We start from the raw sequence: 17,837 nt of genomic DNA on the forward strand, positions 1-17,837 counted from the left end.
ATTGCCTTCCAATGGATCCTTTCTTCTTTCTCTGTGTTGAGAACATTAGGTCTGTAATTAGAAGGGACAGCCTGAGAAGCCATGCCCTGCCAAGAGGAGAGCAACACTTGTGGGTGCCTGCAGTGTGCCATGCTGGAGCTGAACACCAGAGATGGGTGACTCTGGTCACTATCCCTTACTGATTTCATGCTCCCCCAGTGTAAATGAGACCTACTGTTGACCAGCTGTGAGAGCAGAGTGAAAACAAGGCTGATTAACTTCCATCCAGGAGATTCAAGAGCTTCCAGCCAGCGGATCCACTTGGCTGTTAGAGACAAAGCCTTCTCCACCTTGAGGGAAGCAGCCTCACACAGGTTAATATTCTCTGGGTCTACCCTGTCTGGTGCCCTGGGATAATGTGCTGCCCCTGACAATCTGGGTCAAAACTGCCTCTCCTACCCCGTGGTGTTTGAGGGGAGGGGAGGTGGGCTGAGCTCTCCTGCTCTGTCATCAGCCTCTTTCCCCTTCCTTGGGGAGCAAGGCTGTAAAGCTGCCTGGCCTGCTCTGGGAGCTGATGTCCTCAGAGGAGAACACCCTAAGGAGATGTTTGTTAAAGATTAATCAGAGATACCCTGTGGAAGGGTGATCTGGGAACTGCTCAGAGAGACTCTGGGTAACACAAACGTTAGTGCACCAGAGGAGTTTGCTTTAGCAGTCTCTAGTGCTCTGGTCCTTTAAAGTGCAGCAGTCACAGGGGGTGAGGATGTGACAGGTTTACTGTAGCTTGTAACCAGTCTGTAAGAAGGGGATTGCTCTGGTGAAAGTGAACTGATTGCGACCTGTTGGAGACGCCAAAGCATCTTCTGCTAGCGAAGAACAAACAGCTGTTATGTTCCTGGCCCCGTGCCACTTCCAATCATTATCCTAATTAACTTTCCCACACAGCGCTGCTCCTCAGCTCCTGCCTGGCGTGCAGGAGGGAGCCAGCTCTTGGCACAGCTCTGGCTGAGCAGAGCAGTCACACGGAGGGAGGGTGACAGGAGAGTGACACCACAGCGGTGCTCAGGGAATGGCAGCCTAAACCCACAGATCTTTGGGTTTTATAAGTAACTTTTTATCAAGCTGTCCCACAGAGCTAGGGAGAAAACAAACAGAGTCAGTAGTAAACTGACTCACTCTGGGTGGCTGAGGGCTTCCAGCCTGCCCTTAAATATGATGACACCTTATATGTTTCTCACATGCAGGACGATTACTTCCTCCTAAGGGACCAACATCAGCTCCTAAAAGGCCAGCTTTAACCCTTACCTGCCTTGTGCCTGTTTCAGAGATATCATAAGGACTTAGGAGCCAAATCAAAGATAAATGAGGAAGGCTGCTTGTCTTAATTTTGGTCTAAAAAGAATACAGAGACAAGAAAAGTCCTGTTCTTCGGAAATCAAACGTAGCAGAATGCTGCTGTGCATCGCACACTGCCAGCATTCCCTGTCAAGCTTTGCTCTCAGGCTCCAGCCTGGGCTCAACCCAAGGCTTAATATCACCCGGGCTCTCACAAGAGCAGAAGACAACCCTGTCCTCACCGCTCTCGCTCCCAGGTGCACACTCCCTGTCCTTTTATCTAGCTATCTGATTTTGGCTCCGTGGCCGAGCCCCATGACCAGCACACCTTCCCCAGAGCTGTGGTAGCCCAGTGTGCCGCTGGCCAACAGTCACACCCACACACTGGCCATTTCTTTTCAGGCTTTCACAGTCACCAGGGCTTTCTTCCGTGGTCTCCCACAAATCAAACACACCTGACAAGATCCCCCACCTGGTGCTTACACAAAAAAGCTGCAGCCTTGGAACATTTCACATCCAGTCAGTAATTACATACAATTATAATATTGCTTGCAGCAGCTCTTTACCACTAAGCATGTTCAGCAGACGGGTCTTCACCTGGGCAGGGGTCTTTTTGAGCTGTGGGCGTGACTTTAGTGTTATACTGAGGGTGGTTCAGCTGAGGATACGTGAACCTTGGGTTTTCTTTTGGCAAGAGATACAAAACATCCTTAAAGCATCCTGAAAGCCTCTTCCAGGCCCAACTGTTCCGGGATATCCTTGCTCAAAGAATGGTAATTGTGTACTTTTCTAACAACAGCCTTCTTAACAATACAGACAAGGAATATCTGGCGCAGAATAGCCCCAGAATCGATTTGGTTGGGGAAAAGACTCTTTGAGCCCGCCCCTACAAAGATGGCGGCTCCGCCCTCAGGCGCCTTTGCCGCCCTCACCGATATGGCGGCTCCGCCCTCACCGACATGGCGGCTCCGCCCTCGGGCGCCTTTGCCGCCCTCACCCACATGGCGGCCCCGTCCTGACGCCGTCCCCCTGCCCTCACCAAGCTGTCGGGCGGGCCGCGGGCGCGGGCGGCCGCCCCGGAAGCGGTTGGGCGGCCGTTTCCCGGCCCATGATGGCGGAGGGCCCGGGCGGGGGGCCGCGGCTGGCGGAGCTGCTGGCGGCGGGCCGGCGGCTGTGGGAGGAGGTGGAGAGCGGCAGCGAGCCGTCCTCGGGAGCCCCGGCCGTGCAGGAGAAGGTGCGGCAGGGCCTGGACGCGCTGCGGCGGGCGGCCGCCATGGTGGAGCAGCTGGAGCTGTTCAGGTGAGCTGAGGGGAGGGATGGGCCCGGCGGGACGGGCACACGGCGAGGTCACCCCGGAGCTCCCGCCGCCTCCCCGGCAGCCGCCGCAGCGGAGCCGAGCCGGGAACGCTCATCTCTTCCCCTCGCAGCGACAACGAGGAGCTGGAGGAGATCGCCTCGGCCGACCTGAAGTACGTGCTGCTGCCCGCCTTGCTGGGGGCCCTGACGCTGAAGCAGGTGGATCAGAGCCGGAGGATGGAGCACCTGGAGAGCGCTCGGCAGCAGTTCTGGCGCTTCCTCAAGCTGTGCAGCAGCTACGGGCTGGGCAGCTTCTCCCTGCCCCCCGCCACCAGCCCCACAGCGGAGGAAGAGGCCGGGAGCCCGTCGCCGGGAGGCCCCGCGGCCCAGCCCAACCTGGTGGCCATGGCGGCGAGCCGGCAAGCCAAGATCGAGAGGTAGGAGCTTGCCTCCAGGTGAGAGCCTCAGGCAGCACGGGTTGTACAGGCAAGGGCAGTTGGGAGAGAATTTCCCCCTCAGCCTTCTCTTCTCCAGTTGAACAGCCTCAGGTCTTTCCTCCTCACACACATGTCCCATCCCCTCAGCATCTTGGTGGCCCTGCCCTGGCCTCTCTCCAGCAGTTCCCTGTCCCTGTGTAACTGGGGAGCCCTGAACTGGACACAGGACTCCAGATGAGGCCTCAGCAGGGCAGAGCAGATGGGAGTGATGGGGAAGATGGGAGCAAGAGGCTTTGGTGCTGCATGCCTGTGTCCTTCAGGGCCTTTTTCTGAGCAGATTGGGACTCTTCTGCTTTCTTTAGTTTTCAGTTGTCTGAGCCCTTCAGTTGTCAGCTGGGTGAGGTGGGAAATGGATCCCCCTGTTTCATGTTTTGCCTCTTGCTCGCATTTTGTTAGAGATCACCAGTAAATGACAGCCAGCGTGAGCTAGTGCTGCCAGTGCTCCTCCTCTTCTCGACAAGTACAGTCCTGTAAGTCTCTGCTGTGCTTCTCCAGGACTCTCACTCTGTTGGGAAACGAATGGAGCACAGAACAGACACACAGAAATTTGTCCAAGGCAGGAGGAGCTTTATGAGTAGCTGAGATTTCCATACCCTAACGAGCAGTGGTCAGCAGCTGCAGCTCTGAGAAGCACTTCCAGGGGCTAGGCCAGGGGGCAGCTCTGGACTGCAAGAGAGAGGAACTGTGAGCTGGAGTAGAGAAAGGCTATTTAATGATCTTGATTTCGTTCTCTTTGAGACAGATACAAGCAGAAGAAGGAACTGGAGAACAGGTTGGCCTCTCTGGCAACCTTTGTGGAGAGTGAGCAAGCAGATGAGGATCAGATCCGGGAATTCTACATCCTGCAGATCCAGAAGTGGATCAACACCAGCCTGGAGGAGGTGGAGAGCATCGACCAAGAGATGGTCATCTTGAGGAGCAGGGGCACAGCAAAACAGGTATGAGATCTCTTGAACTGCAGGTACTGTTCGGGGTAAGTGAAGCCCAGCCAGAGCAGCTCAGGGTCACATCTGTGCAGTCCTGTGAATCCTCACCTGTAGCTGAGCTTAGTCACAGCACAAGCAGATGGGCTTTTGGAGTAGAGGCTCCCTGCTGCTGCCATGTATTCTAGACAGCCATGGCTTGTGAGATGCTAGAGCCTGCAATACCAGAGCTGAACCAGGTCATGTGCAAAGGCCTTTCTCCATGTTGCTGGGCTCTGCCAGACCCTTGACTCTAAAATGAGTGCATTTGCCAATTAGAAGCAGCCCCTTGTGATCTCTTTCAAACCTCTTCTGGTGTACAGCACATCCAGATGTTACAGGTTAAAGAAGTGCCCATTCTGAGTGATAAGGCTTCTCACAGACCTGCAGTTCCTGCCTGGAATAGTGTTTCTGTGCTTTATTTTACCACCTCAAATGCCTGTCCAGAAATAAAGACCCAGTTTTGGCTGACACAGCTGGTTTGGGCAGTTCCTTACTGGCACTGCAGGGCTATACAGTGCCCTGGGCAGTACTAATGGGAATGGTGAGCTCTGCTCCCAAATGAGCTGTGGTTGATCCTTGAGAGGAAGAACCTGTATCTCATGCTTTGGTCTGAGCTGGTCTGGCTTAGCTGTCAGCTTTCTGCTTTGAGCACAGGCACAAAGAGAAGTGCTTTGTAGGAGCTCACAGGTGGAGTTCATGATGTTCAGGCAGTTTAAGGCCTGAATTGTCCATCTTGAGACATTTCTTTGCAAGCAGAGACGTTTCTCCCTTGTTGAATCCCTTGTTTGGGTGGGAAGCAGGGAGGGGGATTCTCACCTGTCTGATTACCTGCTGACTCTTGTCTGCATCTTCAGCCCTCAGCTGCGCCCCACGGTGCCTCTCGGCAAGCCAGAGCTCCACTCAAGCCTTTCATTCTCACCCGGGATGCTGCTCAGGCTAAGTATGTGGCTTCTGTTTCTTTAGATCCAGTTCCAGGCAGTGCTGTGTTCTCCTGCTGAGCCAAAGACACTCTCAGGTGCAGCAGAGCAGTGGCTGGGGCAGCCTCAGGATGGCACATGTGTGTCTGTGTGTGACGGGGGATGGGGGAACGTCTGATACTTTGCTTGAGCTCCCTCTGATTCCTTCTGTGACCAGGGTCTTGGCTAATGCTGTTTCCTCCTCTTGGGTGGCAGAAGAGGAGGGAGTCTTAAGCAAAGAGGAGTCTGTTTCCAGGCCTCATGCTTGCTGGTGGGTAAGCTGCAGAGAGGAGAGCCTTACCTGCCTCTTCTTCAGCCTGTAAGAGCTCAGCAGTGACAGGCACATGTGGTCTCTTAGTCTAACGTGAACTCTGGATGATTTGAGTTCAGAGAAGCAATCCAGGGGGCTGGGAAGATGTGCCCCTTGCCAGAGAATCATCAGTGGCAATGATACAGTTTTTACCTGTAAGGCTTTCCCTGCAGTACCTGAACCCTTTGTGTCAGTGAGATTCTTGCAAGGCTCGTGGCAGCTCAAGGATGAAACGGGAGAGACAAGTTTTCTTGCCATGTTTGTGACATTATTTGCCCTGAGCCTTCCATGTATCTGCTGAGCCAAGCCCTCCAAAGGGGCCTCCCTGCAAGCTGTGCCAGCACAGAGTGCTCTCCTTTGGAGAAGGGATTCAGGGCCCTTGGACTCAAGCAGCCCTCCCCTCACCGAGCTGGACGAGCTCTGCAACTGCCTCTGGGGCTCAGGCTGCAGGAATACACTTGTTCTCGGGCCTGGTGCTGTCAGTGAAATGGGCTGGGGAGCGGCTGTGGGCACAGCTGTGTCTGTTTCTGCTCACTCACAGTGATGGGAAGTGCCACCTTTGTCTGTCTGTCCCTGCAGAGTGTTTGGGGCCGGGTACCCCGCGCTGCCCACGCTGACCGTGGATGACTGGTACGAGCAGCGCAGGAGGCACGGGGTGGTGTCCAACCAGAGCACACCTCAGAGAGCAGCAGGTACCAGGGGCAGGGCAAGGACTGCAGTGCAGAGATTGGGAAGTCTCTTGAGGGAGGAGGACTCAAGTCTCTTGAGAGTGTGGGCAGCAGGTGGAGGGAGGTTCTGTTTCCCCTCTGCTCTGCCCTGCTGGGCCCTCATCTCGAGTCCTGGGTCCAGTCTGAGCTCCCCAGTTCCAGAAACAGGGAACTGCTGGAGAGAGGCCAGTGCAGGGACACCAGGATGCTGAGGGGCTGGAACATGTGTGTGAGGAGGAAAGGCTGAGGGACCTGGGGCTGTTCAGCCTGGAGAAGAGAAGCCTGAGCTCAGGGGGATCTCATCAGTCCCTAAAGGCTGGATGTCAGGAGGATGGGGTGACACTTTTTTCTGTCATGCCCAGTGACAGGACAAGGGCTGATGGACACAAGCTGGAACACAAAAAGTTCCACTTAAACACAGGGAAAAACTTCTTTACCCAAGGGATGAGGGAGCCCTGGCCCAGGCTGCCCAGGGAGGGTGTGGAGGCTCCTTGTCAGGAGGTTACCAACCCCACCTGGACACGTTCCTGTGCCCCCTGAGCCAGGGGAACCTGCTTTAGCAGGGGCTGGGGCTGGAGCAGCTCTGCAGGGCCCTTCCCACCCACACCATGCTGGGATTCTCTGAGGAGGCTGTGTTGGTGGTGCAAAGCACTCACTGACTGAGGAAGAGCTGGCTTCATTAGGCTGGGAGAATAAGCAGGTTGCTGGGCTGCCGCGTGGCAGTTCCTGCGTTCTGCCTGGACCAGCTCCTCATCTCCCACTGCCCCTCACTCCTGTTCCCCACCTTCAGCAGGTGGAAGCGATGAAGATCTGCAGAAGCAGCAGCAGGAGAAAAAAGAGGAAGAGGATGATGAGGAGGCTCTTCAAAAAGCTCGTGAGTGGGATGAGTGGAAGGACACCCACCCCAGAGGCTACGGCAACCGGCAGAACATGGGCTGACGCGGCCGTGCAGGGAGCAGGGCCTGGAGCCGCCATGAGAGCTGTCTGTGTCCCAGCCGGCTGGGAGGAAATCCCCTGTACATACACAGAGGTGGCTGTGGAGTCCAGGAGGTGCCTGAGGCCAAGGAGTCAAGGTGCCAGTTTGCTTTGGTTCCCAGGGAGCGGCAGCCTGGGCGCTGTGGCCGCGGCAGCGCGAGCTCCTGGCAGGGAGCTGCCCCTGAGGGGTCAGGCTGCCTCTGCTCTCCCAGGCAGGGCAAGTCCTGCAAACAGACCTCCATCAGTTTGGAACCTGCTCTTTGTATTGTGGGTGGATGTATTTATTTTTAATTCTATTTTAAGACAAATAAAATCTCCTGTGCTGCCTAGTTCTGGCTGGGAACATCCCTTGCTCTTCCTCCTGGGCTAAGCAAGGCTGTCAGGCCTGTGTCCAGCCACCAAGGGAGCTGGGGGTGGGAAACAGGCCGTGTTAGATGGTCAGTTGTACGGGCCAGGGCTCCTGGACACAGCAGGAGGTGGTGCAGCCCTGTCCTGGGCAGGGAGATCCTGCACAGCCTCCTGGGCCTGTCCAGCTGTGCCTTCCTCTTGGGGAACCTTTGTGTCAAGTGGATCAGATATTTCAAAGGCAGTGCCTTGATGTGGTGCTGCTCAGCAGAGCCCCAGTGCCTTACTGGAAGTGTCTGTGCTTCTGCTTGGTGCAGGGGGGCTGTGGGGTGGGGGTGCAGTGTGGTGTGTGCCCTCCTCTAGCCCCATGGGCTCCTTCGCTTGGTACCACGCTGGGTGTTGGTGTGTGCTGACATCTACTGAGGGAGTCACCCTGGAGGCCCAGAACCTCCTCTGTATTCCTCTGGAGCCAGTTGAGGTACCTGCTGGCACTAACCCTGGAGTGAGAGCGAGGAGAGAGGGCAGGACTGCTGTGCCATATCCAGTGTGTCACCAAGTGAGAGTGTGGAGCTGCAGCCCTTGTTCCAACCCTGACACAGGTTGGGCTGAAAGCCACCCAAAGTCCCTGTGTCACTGTGAGGTGGTGCCTGGAGCAGGCACCAGACCTTCACCACTTTGAATTTGGTGTCATGGGGTGCTCCCTGACCTCCGTGCACAGCAGCTGCCTGAGGGAGTTTGGAGATTTGCCCACCTGTTACAAGGTTCAGGTGCAGCTGAGAGGGCAGCTGGGCTGCAGGAGACCCTGGATGGTTTATAGGGAGCTACCTCAGCCCCTCTTGACTGATCTACACCTGTGAGACTTCTGGGCCCTTTTTGCCTTGAGTCTCTACAACCTACAACAGCAGATTTTGGGGTTTTGTGGGTTCCAAACCTCTCCCGTGAAAGGTGTTTTTTGCCTGAGCCAGCCATTCAGTGCTCTGGGTGTGTTTGTCCTCTGCCCATGTTTGATGTTGGCTGCCCCAGCCAGAAGCTCCATCTTGGGGCTACTCTTGTTTCCTTTTCTTCTTCTTTTCCCCTCCCCAGTCCTCTGCCAGCAGAGCTTTGGCCTCCTGGGCTAGCAGGCTCTGATCCAGGGGCTAGCAGGGGCCCAGCCCCCAGGGCCAGCTGCTCCAAGTGCTGCTCAGGGGGTTGGGAGTGGAGGGGACAGGGCTGAGAGTGGGAACCCTCCTGTGGGCACCATGCCACGAGGTGACGTTTTTGGGCAGCTCTGCAGGGTAGTAGCACAGTGGGAGAGCAGGACAGGGGTTTGTGAAACACCCAGAGCAAGGACAGTGCCATTGCTGGGGGAAGCAGAGCCGGGGCCAGCAGCGGGGCCTGGACGGGGAGTGGCGGCTGCTCCTCAGCCCTGGGCACAGCTCCTCAGCTACAAGCACAGCTCCTTGGGCACAGCTCCTCAGCCCTGGGCACAGCTCCTCAGCTACAAGCACAGCTCCTTGGGCACAGCTCCTCAGCCCTGGGCACAGCTCCTCAGCTACAAGCACAGCTCCTTGGGCACAGCTCCTCAGCCCTGGGCACAGCTCCTCAGCTACAAGCACAGCTCCTTGGGCACAGCTCCTCAGCTACAGGCATAGCTCCTTGGGCACAGCTCCTCAGCTACAGGCACAGCTTCTCAGCCCTGGGCACAGCTCCTCACCCTCCCAAGGGCCACAGCTGCTTGTCCTGGCTGTGTGGGGCCGCAGGGGCTGGCTCCCCTTGGCAGGGACCAGCTCACCTCGGGTCAGCTGCTCACACAATCAATCAGTCGCCCGCCTGCTCTTTCCAAACTCACCTTTGAAGCTGCAGAAGCTGTCCAGCACCTGCTCACCATGAAAACGATCATCGCAGCCTGCTCACAGCACCTCAGCGGTAAGAGAGCTCCCATGGGCGTCTGAGTGGTCTCTGGGTGCTCTGCGCTGCTCAGGCCGGGACTGCTGGTGGTCACCATCCTGGATGGGCTTCAGAGGGCTTAGGGGAAAGGGAGCTGGTGGGAGCACTTTGGGGAGAGCAGCAGCAGAGGAAAAGACGATGTGTTTGGTAACGTTGCTCCTGTGAGAAGCTGCAGAGAGCTGCAAATTGCCCTTTGCCTTCCCTCACCGAGCCTGAAGCTCTGCAGGGGCTCCTGTGGCTGCCAATGGGGCCGTTTTCTGCCTGCAGCCTGGACACCCCTGGGGTGCTTGAGGGAACAGCTAGACAAGGACAACTAAAGAAAAAGCAGCTCTTTGGCAGGCACAAGTTTGCTTAGGGCAGAGCTTTGCATCTTCATCTTCTGGGGCTTTGGGAAGCGGGGAAGGGCCGGGCAGTGTGGGCAGATGGGCTGCTGGGGATGGGATCCCTTACAGCACAGCACACTGCTCAGGGACAGCGAGAACCATCCTTCAGTGCTGCTGAGGGCTCCAGAGCTTAATCTATTCCAGTTATCCCATTCGTGGTTTGCATCAAGCTGGGATGAGATGAACCTCCACCAGTCAGCCAAAGCAGGGCTTGGGGGTTCTCCCCTGACTCGGGGGTTGTGCTGGGGACCTGAGGGTCACCTAACCAGGGAGTTGTGGGGACTGAGCTGCTCCTGTCTTACCCTGAGCATCTCTGTCTGCCCAGCACACTGCTTTGGGGTTATTTTCCCAAGAAACCAAGGCCCCTGTGACACGGGAGCTGAGAGCTCTGTGTGCCGGGTGGTCTCAGCTGGGGACAGACCTTTGGCCGGGAGCCGTGTGGATGGCACCGGCGCCTCGGGCCCCTTTGCTGGAGGAGGGATGGGGCTGTGTGTGGAATTTGGATCCTGGCACCCAGCCTGGGGCTGTTAATGGTTCACCAAGGTTGGCTGGAGGGAAGGGGGCAGTGGGGGAACAGGCAGCTCCTGGCTGCTGTCCCTGGCACTTGCTGGGGGGCCAGTGCTGCCCTGCGCCTCCCTGGCACTGGGCTACCCAGACACCTCCTGGCACGGTCACAGAGTCACAGAGTTGTTTTGGCTGGGAAAGCCCTTGGAGCTGCCGCAGTCCCAGCCCTGCCCTCACCCTGCCAAGCCCACCACTGACCCACAGCCTCAGCACCTCAGCTCCATGGCTTTGGGATCCCTCCAGGACTGGGCACTCCCCCAGCTCCCTGGGCAGCCTGGCACAGGGGCTGACACCCCTCTCAGTGAAACAATTCTGCCTCAGCTCCAGCCTCAACCTCCCCTGGGGCAACTTGATGCTGTTTCCTCTTGTCCTGTCTCTCATTATCAGAGAAGAGGCTGCCACTCGCCTCACTCCAGCCTCCTGTCAGGGAGCTGCAGAGTACTCCGGTGTGCAAAGCTCTCTGGGGATGCACATCCCCCCCTCATCCCACCCCTCCTCACCCAACCACCTCGTCCTCCCCATCCCCTGCCGTACCCCAGCCCAGCCCCCAGCTTTGCCCGCAGCAGCTGGGTGCAGCCCATGCCTCCATCCCTGCAGGCAGCCGTGCCAGCCTCCAGCCCGCCCTGCGCACACTGCTGGCCGGGCCCTGGCCCTCGCAGCCAGACGTCCGCTCCTGCCTCCAGCTGCTGGCCGTCCTGCAGTGGGTGCTCAGCTTCCTGCTGCTGGGTGAGTAGGGGGCTGCAAGGGGGGCTTGGTGGGATGGGCACGTGCCCGCTCACCCCTCCCCGCCTCCCGCAGGAACCGTCAGCCTCCTCCTCCTCGTCTACCTGGTGTTCACCAGCTTCTGGCCCATCTCCGCGCTCTACCTGGCCTGGGTCATCTTCGACTGGGACACACCAGAGAGAGGTGGGGATGGGGGCGGTCACCCCTTCCTCCAGCTCCGCAGCAGGACGGGCTGCGGGGTGCCCCCGTCTCTGGGTCTGTCCCAGCGTGGCAAACGGGGAGCACCGCGGCCCACCTGCTCCATTCCTCCTCTCCCCCATTGCCGTCACGGTGGGGAGAGGGCTGTAGCAGGTCGGTGGGGGGCTCCCCCCGGGTCCTGCTGCCCACAGGGGTGGGCATGACCCCCCGTGCCCGTTGGCAGGTGGCAGGAGGCTGCCGTGCCTGCGGCAATGGCCCGTCTGGAGGCACTTTCGGGATTATTTCCCAGTGAAGGTACGGTGTGGGGAGCGGTGGGGCCGGGCTGGGCTGGGCCTGCAGGCAGGGCGTGCTGGTACCACCCGGGAGGACGTGCCACCCTTATGTCCCTGCAGCTGGTGAAGACGCACGACCTGTCCCCCAGCCACAACTACATCATCGGCTCCCACCCCCACGGCATCCTCTGCGTCGGGGCCTTCTGCAACTTCATCACGGGCTCCACGGGCTTCGGGGACATGTTCCCGGGCATCCGGCCCTTCCTCACCACTCTGGCCGGCAACTTCCGCCTGCCTGTCTTCAGGGAGTACCTGATGAGCGGGGGTGGGTGTCCCTGGGCCCCCTCCTCAGCCCTCCTGGGCAGCCCGAGGGCACAGCCAGCCCCTGCCCATCCCGCTCCTGCCCACCTCTGCTGCCACCGGAGCACGGAGGGGAAAACACCCACGGATCGGGGGCACCAGGGGGTTCCCCACTGCCCAACCCCACCCTTGGGAAACCTGGGACTGAGGGTCTCTGCTGCCCTGGCGCGGGCAGGGCAGGGGCTGTGCTGTGCCCACACCTTTACCGCACCTTTCCCCACTCTGCCCACAGCTTTCCCGCACCCTTCCTGCACCTTTCCTGGCCTCTCCCGTCCCGGGGGTCCCTGTCTCTCCCCTGCACTCTCCGCATCAGGGGGAGCCGTTGCACCGTCCCGTCCCGCTGCCCCGGGCTCGGTGGTCCCCAGACTGGGCTCGGTGGCCCCCGGGTGCCGCTGTGCCGGGCCGTGGGGTGAGCGGCCGCATTGCGCTGCTCCGCAGGCCTGTGCCCGGTGACTCGCCGCGCCATCGGGTACCTGCTGTCCCACAACGGCACCGGCAACGCCGTGGCCATCGTGATCGGTGGCGCGGCTGAGTCGCTGTCCTGCCGCCCTGGTGTCACCACCCTCATCCTCAGGAAGCGCAAAGGCTTCGTCCGCATGGCCCTGGAGCACGGGTGGGTCACGGCACCAGTGGGCCGGGGCACTGCCGCCACCACCGCAGCACTGGCACGGCGTCACCGCCCGCTGTGTCCTTCCGCAGGGCCTCCCTCGTCCCCTCCTTCTCCTTCGGGGAGAACGACCTGTTCCGTCAGGTGGTGTTTGAGGAGGGCAGCTGGATGAGGAGTGTCCAGCGGCGCTTCCAGAAGCTGATGGGCTTCGCTCCCTGCGTCTTCTACGGCCGGGGCCTCACCTCCATCCAGTCCCGAGGCTTCCTCCCCTACCCCAGACCGATCACCACTGTGGGTGAGCATCTCCCACCGGCATGGAGGGGACCCCACAAGGTGGAGGGGCAGAGGAGGGGGAGAAGCCCCGATAATGGCTGGTGTGGAAAGGCGGTGGCCAGCTCCAGGGCCGGCCCGACCCTCCTCCCCTCCCGCAGTGGGGGAGCCCGTGACCGTGCCCAAGATTGAGAACCCGAGCAGCGAGACCGTGGACATGTACCACGAGATGTACGTCCGCTCCTTGCTCAAGCTCTTCCACGACAACAAGACCAAGTACGGGCTGTCGGACACGGATGAGCTGCACATCCTGTGAGCGCGGCCCGTGCCAGCGGCCAGGCCTCAGCTCACTGGGACACTTGGCTCCTGGAGGGGGAATTTCAGCCAGAGCCCGGCTCACGAGGGCACCTGGCGCTTTGGGGGGGTGGATTTCAGCTAGCCTGGCACAGGGGACACACGGGGCATGGCCCCTACTCTGGCCCTCTGCTCCTCCAGCTGAAAAACCTGAGTGGGAAGTGGGAGGAGATGAGGGAGTGAGGGGAGGGGGGAGGTTGGGAAAGGGTCCCCCTTGAAAGGTGTTTGAAGGGGCTCTGGGTGACATGGCCGTCCCCTGAGGACATGGGGCTGATGGCGGGGGGAACTGGTGCAAGGCTTCAGGGCCAGTGATGGGCACAGTCCCCCCCCCCATGTAACCAGGACACCATGAACTGAGGGAGGGGGTGTCATGGGAGAGGGGAACTAGATGGGCTTTTTGGGGTGGCCCCCTGCTGACAAATGGGACCAGGCTGGGGAGACATCCCAGCCTTGGGCTTGAGAGGGGACAGTCTTGGTGACATGAGTGCCATGGAAGTGGCCTCAGACAGGACTGTGTGGCCCTGGGCAAGGGAGGGGGTGTCCTTCTGACCCCTGATGAGCCTCTTCTGCTGCTGTACCAGATAAAGATTTCCCCCCCTCTCGCTGCTGCCTGTATATGGTCCTGTCACCCACCCGTGTCCCTTCCCTGGCACACCTCTGCACTTGGGGCTGTGCTTGATGGAGACCTTGGCACTGCTCAGGTGCAGCTGAGCACCTCCTGGGCTCACCTGGATCCATCAGATATAATGGGAGGTGATGGGCAGCAACTGCTCTGACTGGTGTCCCTGGGCTTGGGAGGGAGGATTCCTCCTGTCTCTGCTCCTGGCACAGGGGTGAGTGAGAGGCTCTCTGGGGACCAGTGTGGGGTGCTCTGGGTCTGTGGGGCTGGCATGTGGCATCCTGGGGGCCTGAGCAGCTGCTGGGAGGATGAGGCTGTGTGTGGCTGATGCTGTGGCCGTGGTGGGGGGCTGATACCCTGATGGTGCCCTTGGCATGTCCTGGCAGGGCTCGTGAGGGGCAACAGTCCCTCTTGAGGCTTCCCGTGGTGGAGACAGCCCCGTGGCCCCCTGGCCAGGCTGGCGTGGGAGGTGCCAGTGCTGATAGCCATCTCTGCTCTGCCCCTCTGCACAGAGACTTGGTCAAACAAAAGGGCTGGGTAAACATTTAGAAAGCAAACAGCAGTAAAGGCAGATTCCCAGGGACTGTCCTGCCCCAGCTCCAGCCCCTCCCTCCAACCTGCCCCAGCACGGGCGCTGGGGTGGCCGGGGGGCTGCTGCCTGCTCCCAAAGCCTGCGACAGCAGTGGGCACCTTGGTCCTGCTCCTTCAGCTTGGGGAACAAACAGGCGTGAGCAGAGAGAAAAGGGAAGGGGCTTTATCAGTGGGTGCTGGGCAGCAAGTGCCCTGTGCCAACATCTCCATGGCCCCGTGCCAGGCTGACAGTGAGCCTGGCTTCAGTTCGGTCCTGATTTCGGCCCAGTTGCCCCCCCGGCTGCTGGGAGGGCTACGTGTGCCCAGGGACAGGCCAGGTGCTTCTCCTCAGTGACCTGTCAGCTCTCACGTGTCCCCAGGAGGGCTCTGGGACAGGATGCCTCCCCAAAACGGCTCTCTCATCGTCCTTCCCGTCCCAGGGGGTGCCCAGCAGCCGTCCTACCCTGAGGGCCACCAGCACCCTCCTCCCACCGCATGCCAGGGCAGGGCTGGGACAAGCCCCATGGCTGCTGGCCCTCAGCCCTGTGGTCTCTGTCCCTGCTGAGGCTGGAGGGGCGCAGGAGCAGGTTTGGGGACGTGGGGGTGCCAAGGTGCCCACACAGAGCCCAGAGGGGCTGCGGCCCGCAGAGCCCAGGGCCAAGGCTGCTGCGACACCCCTCAGCAGCAGCTTCTCTCCGTGCTGTCCCTGTCCCTCAGCTGTCACTGGCACTGTGGCTGCCACTCGTGAGGTTGTCCATGGAGGGAGACACCAGGGCCAGCTCGCACGTGGGCACGGGCCGCAGGCGCTGGCCGGGTCCCCGGCGCAGCCGCCCCCGGTACTTGTCCCCAGCCATGAAGTACAAGATGGGGTCGAGGCAGCTGTTGATGCTGGCCAGGGGCCGAGTGATCTTGTAGGTGAAGTTGACGATGTTGAGGGTGTGGCAGGTGGCCTGGAAGTAGCGGGAGGTGTAGTAGAGGGTGCGGGTGACGTGGAAGGGCACGAAGCAGATGGCGAAGACGGTGAGCACGATGATGATCATCTTGATGGAGCGCTTCTTGTAGGAGGGCGTGCGGGTGCTGGGGCTCGGGAAGCTGGGCTTGCAGAGTCTCTTGGCCATCAGGCAGTAGCACAGCACTATCACCAGGAAGGGCACCCCGAAGAGGAGGGCCATGACGGAGGAGCTGTAGTGCACGTAGTGGTCGAACTCCTCGGGCTTGGTGGTGTCGTGGCACAGGGTGGTGTTGTCCTTGATGCTGGTGGTGACAAAGACGAGGTTGGGGATGAGGCAGACGGTGACGATGAGCCAGGCCCCCACGCAGATGAAGCGGGCGTGCTTGGTCTTCGCCCACTTGAGGGAGCGGATGGGGTGGCAGATGCCCATGTAGCGGTGGACGCTGATGCAGGTCAGGAGCAGGATGCTGCTGTAGAGGTTGGCGTAGAAGAGGAAGCGCACAATCTTGCAGAGCCCCTCCCCGAAGGGCCAGTTGTTGCGGTCGGCGTAATAGTAGACCAGGGTGGGGAGGGAGAGGACGTAGAGTGTGTCGGAGACGGCCAGGTTGAACATGTAGGTGGTGGTGGCGTTCCAGGGCCTCATCCTGGAGACGAATATCCACAGGGCCCAGGAGTTGAGGGGCAGCCCCACCACGAACACGAAGCCGTAGGAGATGGGCAGCAGGATGAACTTGAACTCCTCGTCGAAGACGCACTTCTCCTCTTCCACAGCTGTGGTGTTTCCTCCCGGCCAGGGAGTCGGAGTCGATGTCCACAGGGCAACTGGGAACGTCCTCCCTGAAGTGGCCATGTTGTCCGAGCCAGATCTAGGGGAGCAGTTAATGACAGCACGTTAGTCGCTGCTCCCGGCCATTGTCAGGCACAGAGCGTGGAAGGGAGCCAAAGATGCCAGATTCAGCCCCCCCAGGAGCTCGGGCCGCTTTGATGGCTCTCTGCTTTTTCTCAGCTTGGCGCTGGGGCCTGGCAGGGAGCCGAGGGAGGCTTTGACAAACCTCCCCCCTGCCTCTCCCCGCAGCCCCCGCGCTGACACCGCGCCTGAGCCCAGCCAGACGCGCGCGGGGCCGGGGAGCGTGCCTGGGACACAGGGCTGTACCGGCCCCACGGCGCCGCGAACAATGAGGCCTCTGTGAGCCACAGCAGCCCCCGGCCGCTGCCACAGCAGCCTCTTGGAAGCCAGCTCAGCCTAATTGGCACCGTCCTGACAATGCTGCTCCGTCCCACGGGGCTCCTTGACAGAAGAAAGGCGGGAGGAGAAGAAAGGCTTGTCTGCGGGGACAGTGTGGCCTGGAGAAATCCTCAGGGGGCTGTTAAAGGAGCCTTGGGGAGAGAGCATCCCTGGGCAGCCAGGGGCCCCCAGCTGCTGGGTATTCTCCACAGGAGAGGGATGATCTAAGCTCTGCGGAGAGGGGCTGCAGTGGAGCCAAGTCCCAGTTCGAGGCAGTGTAAGCTCACAACGCAGGCAGAACTTCTCCCTTCTCGCAGTGTTAGGATCAAAGCCTGGGATCTGCATCCTCCTGGCAAACTGGGCTCCTGGGTGAGCTGTCAGGGGGTCATTTTAGCCTCTCGGGGTTCAGAGCTCACTCCTCCAGAGGGAAGAAGGAGCTTTTGGCACCGTTGTGGTGTCCAGCACAAGACTGGCAAAAGCTACCTGTGCCTTGGCCCCTCCAAGCCTGTTGCTGTCCCCGGTAAAGTGATTTCAGAGAGGCCACTTTTGCCAGTTGAGGATGAGTGATCAGGTATGTGACCTGGGAGCAGGAGCATCTGCCCTGCTGCTGGCAGAAACAGGGGTGCAGCCAAAACCGTGTCTGACGGGAGTGCTGGAGTTCACCCAGGAGGGACTGGGCCCCAGGCTGGAGGAGGATTTGGGGCTCAGGGGGAATGGTGATGCACATTAGCAGGATGCTGGTCTTGGTGGTACGAGGTGGAAGGCTGCATCCTCTCAGGCTCCTTCATCCCTTGGCTCCCTCATACCCCTCCTGTTTGCCCCTTGCCCTCCCCACGCAGATGTGCCTCTCGTGGCAAGAGCTGTCAGCAGGAACATCCTGTGGGGTGGATCCGTGGGCTCAGCTCAGCTGTGCTCCATCCTCCTGCAGAGCCTCGCCGGGAGAGACACCTCAGTGTTTGCAGAGATGATCATAAATGAATCAGCAGGCAGATGGGCAGGCAGGTGCCCATGGGACGGCCCCCCCAGCCCACACACACCTCCATGCTCTCTGTTTGAGTTGTGGGCTGAGCCACAGCTTGAGAGTCACCTCAGACACCCTACAGTGCAGGCACCTGTGTGGCTTTATTACAGGAATGAGTTCAGAGAGCAACAGGCAGATCTTGATCAAACATTAACCGTGGGAAGAATTTGCTCTCATTTTTTTCCAGACCCAGGAGGGAAAATGTGAGCCTCCAAGTGCTGGTACCAGCAGGTCCCATACTGGTCATACTGCTCCCAGTCCAGCAACTGCATCTGCCAGAGCCACGGTGCTGCTGAGGACAGGAGGCACCAGGAGATGCGTTTCCTACTTGTAATTCTATGGAATGATAGTGGTTGGAAGGGCCCTGCAGAGCTGCTCCAGCGCAACCCCCTGCTCAAGCAGGTTCCCCTCGCTCAGGGGACACAGGA

At 59.8% G+C, this 17,837-nt stretch overlaps 3 protein-coding genes across 5 annotated transcripts; 2 read left to right on the forward strand and 1 right to left on the reverse strand.

The window, feature by feature from the left end:
• Window positions 1-2,339: 2,339 nt before the first annotated feature.
• IGBP1 (immunoglobulin binding protein 1) lies at window positions 2,340-7,349 on the forward strand. The gene is made up of 6 exons (XM_062006518.1): window positions 2,340-2,613; window positions 2,742-3,047; window positions 3,850-4,045; window positions 4,927-5,012; window positions 5,918-6,030; window positions 6,836-7,349. The coding sequence occupies exons 1-6, from the start codon at window positions 2,423-2,425 to the stop codon at window positions 6,982-6,984; spliced, it is 1,041 nt and encodes a 346-aa protein (XP_061862502.1). The 5' UTR covers window positions 2,340-2,422; the 3' UTR covers window positions 6,985-7,349.
• Window positions 7,350-9,230: 1,881 nt separating this feature from the next.
• Window positions 9,231-15,841, forward strand: LOC133626580 (diacylglycerol O-acyltransferase 2-like). 3 transcript variants are annotated; one of them, XM_062006603.1, is made up of 9 exons: window positions 9,231-9,270; window positions 10,836-10,964; window positions 11,037-11,144; window positions 11,383-11,453; window positions 11,552-11,756; window positions 12,230-12,404; window positions 12,491-12,693; window positions 12,830-12,944; window positions 15,799-15,841. In XM_062006603.1, exons 1-9 carry the CDS (start codon window positions 9,231-9,233, stop codon window positions 15,839-15,841), a joined length of 1,089 nt encoding a protein of 362 aa, XP_061862587.1. The 3 variants fall into 3 exon arrangements, with proteins under 3 accessions (XP_061862587.1, XP_061862588.1, XP_061862589.1); XM_062006604.1 differs by lacking the exon at window positions 15,799-15,841 and having other exon boundaries at window positions 12,830-12,984; XM_062006605.1 differs by lacking the exons at window positions 9,231-9,270; window positions 15,799-15,841 and having other exon boundaries at window positions 10,818-10,938; window positions 12,830-12,984.
• Window positions 14,925-16,013, reverse strand: P2RY4 (pyrimidinergic receptor P2Y4). Its single transcript, XM_062006606.1, has one exon. The coding sequence runs from the start codon at window positions 16,011-16,013 to the stop codon at window positions 14,925-14,927; it is 1,089 nt and encodes a 362-aa protein (XP_061862590.1).
• Between the last annotated feature and the right edge of the window lie 1,824 nt (window positions 16,014-17,837).

This window comes from Colius striatus, chromosome 13 (assembly GCF_028858725.1).
Source record: "Colius striatus isolate bColStr4 chromosome 13, bColStr4.1.hap1, whole genome shotgun sequence".
Lineage (NCBI taxonomy): Eukaryota > Metazoa > Chordata > Aves > Coliiformes > Coliidae > Colius > Colius striatus.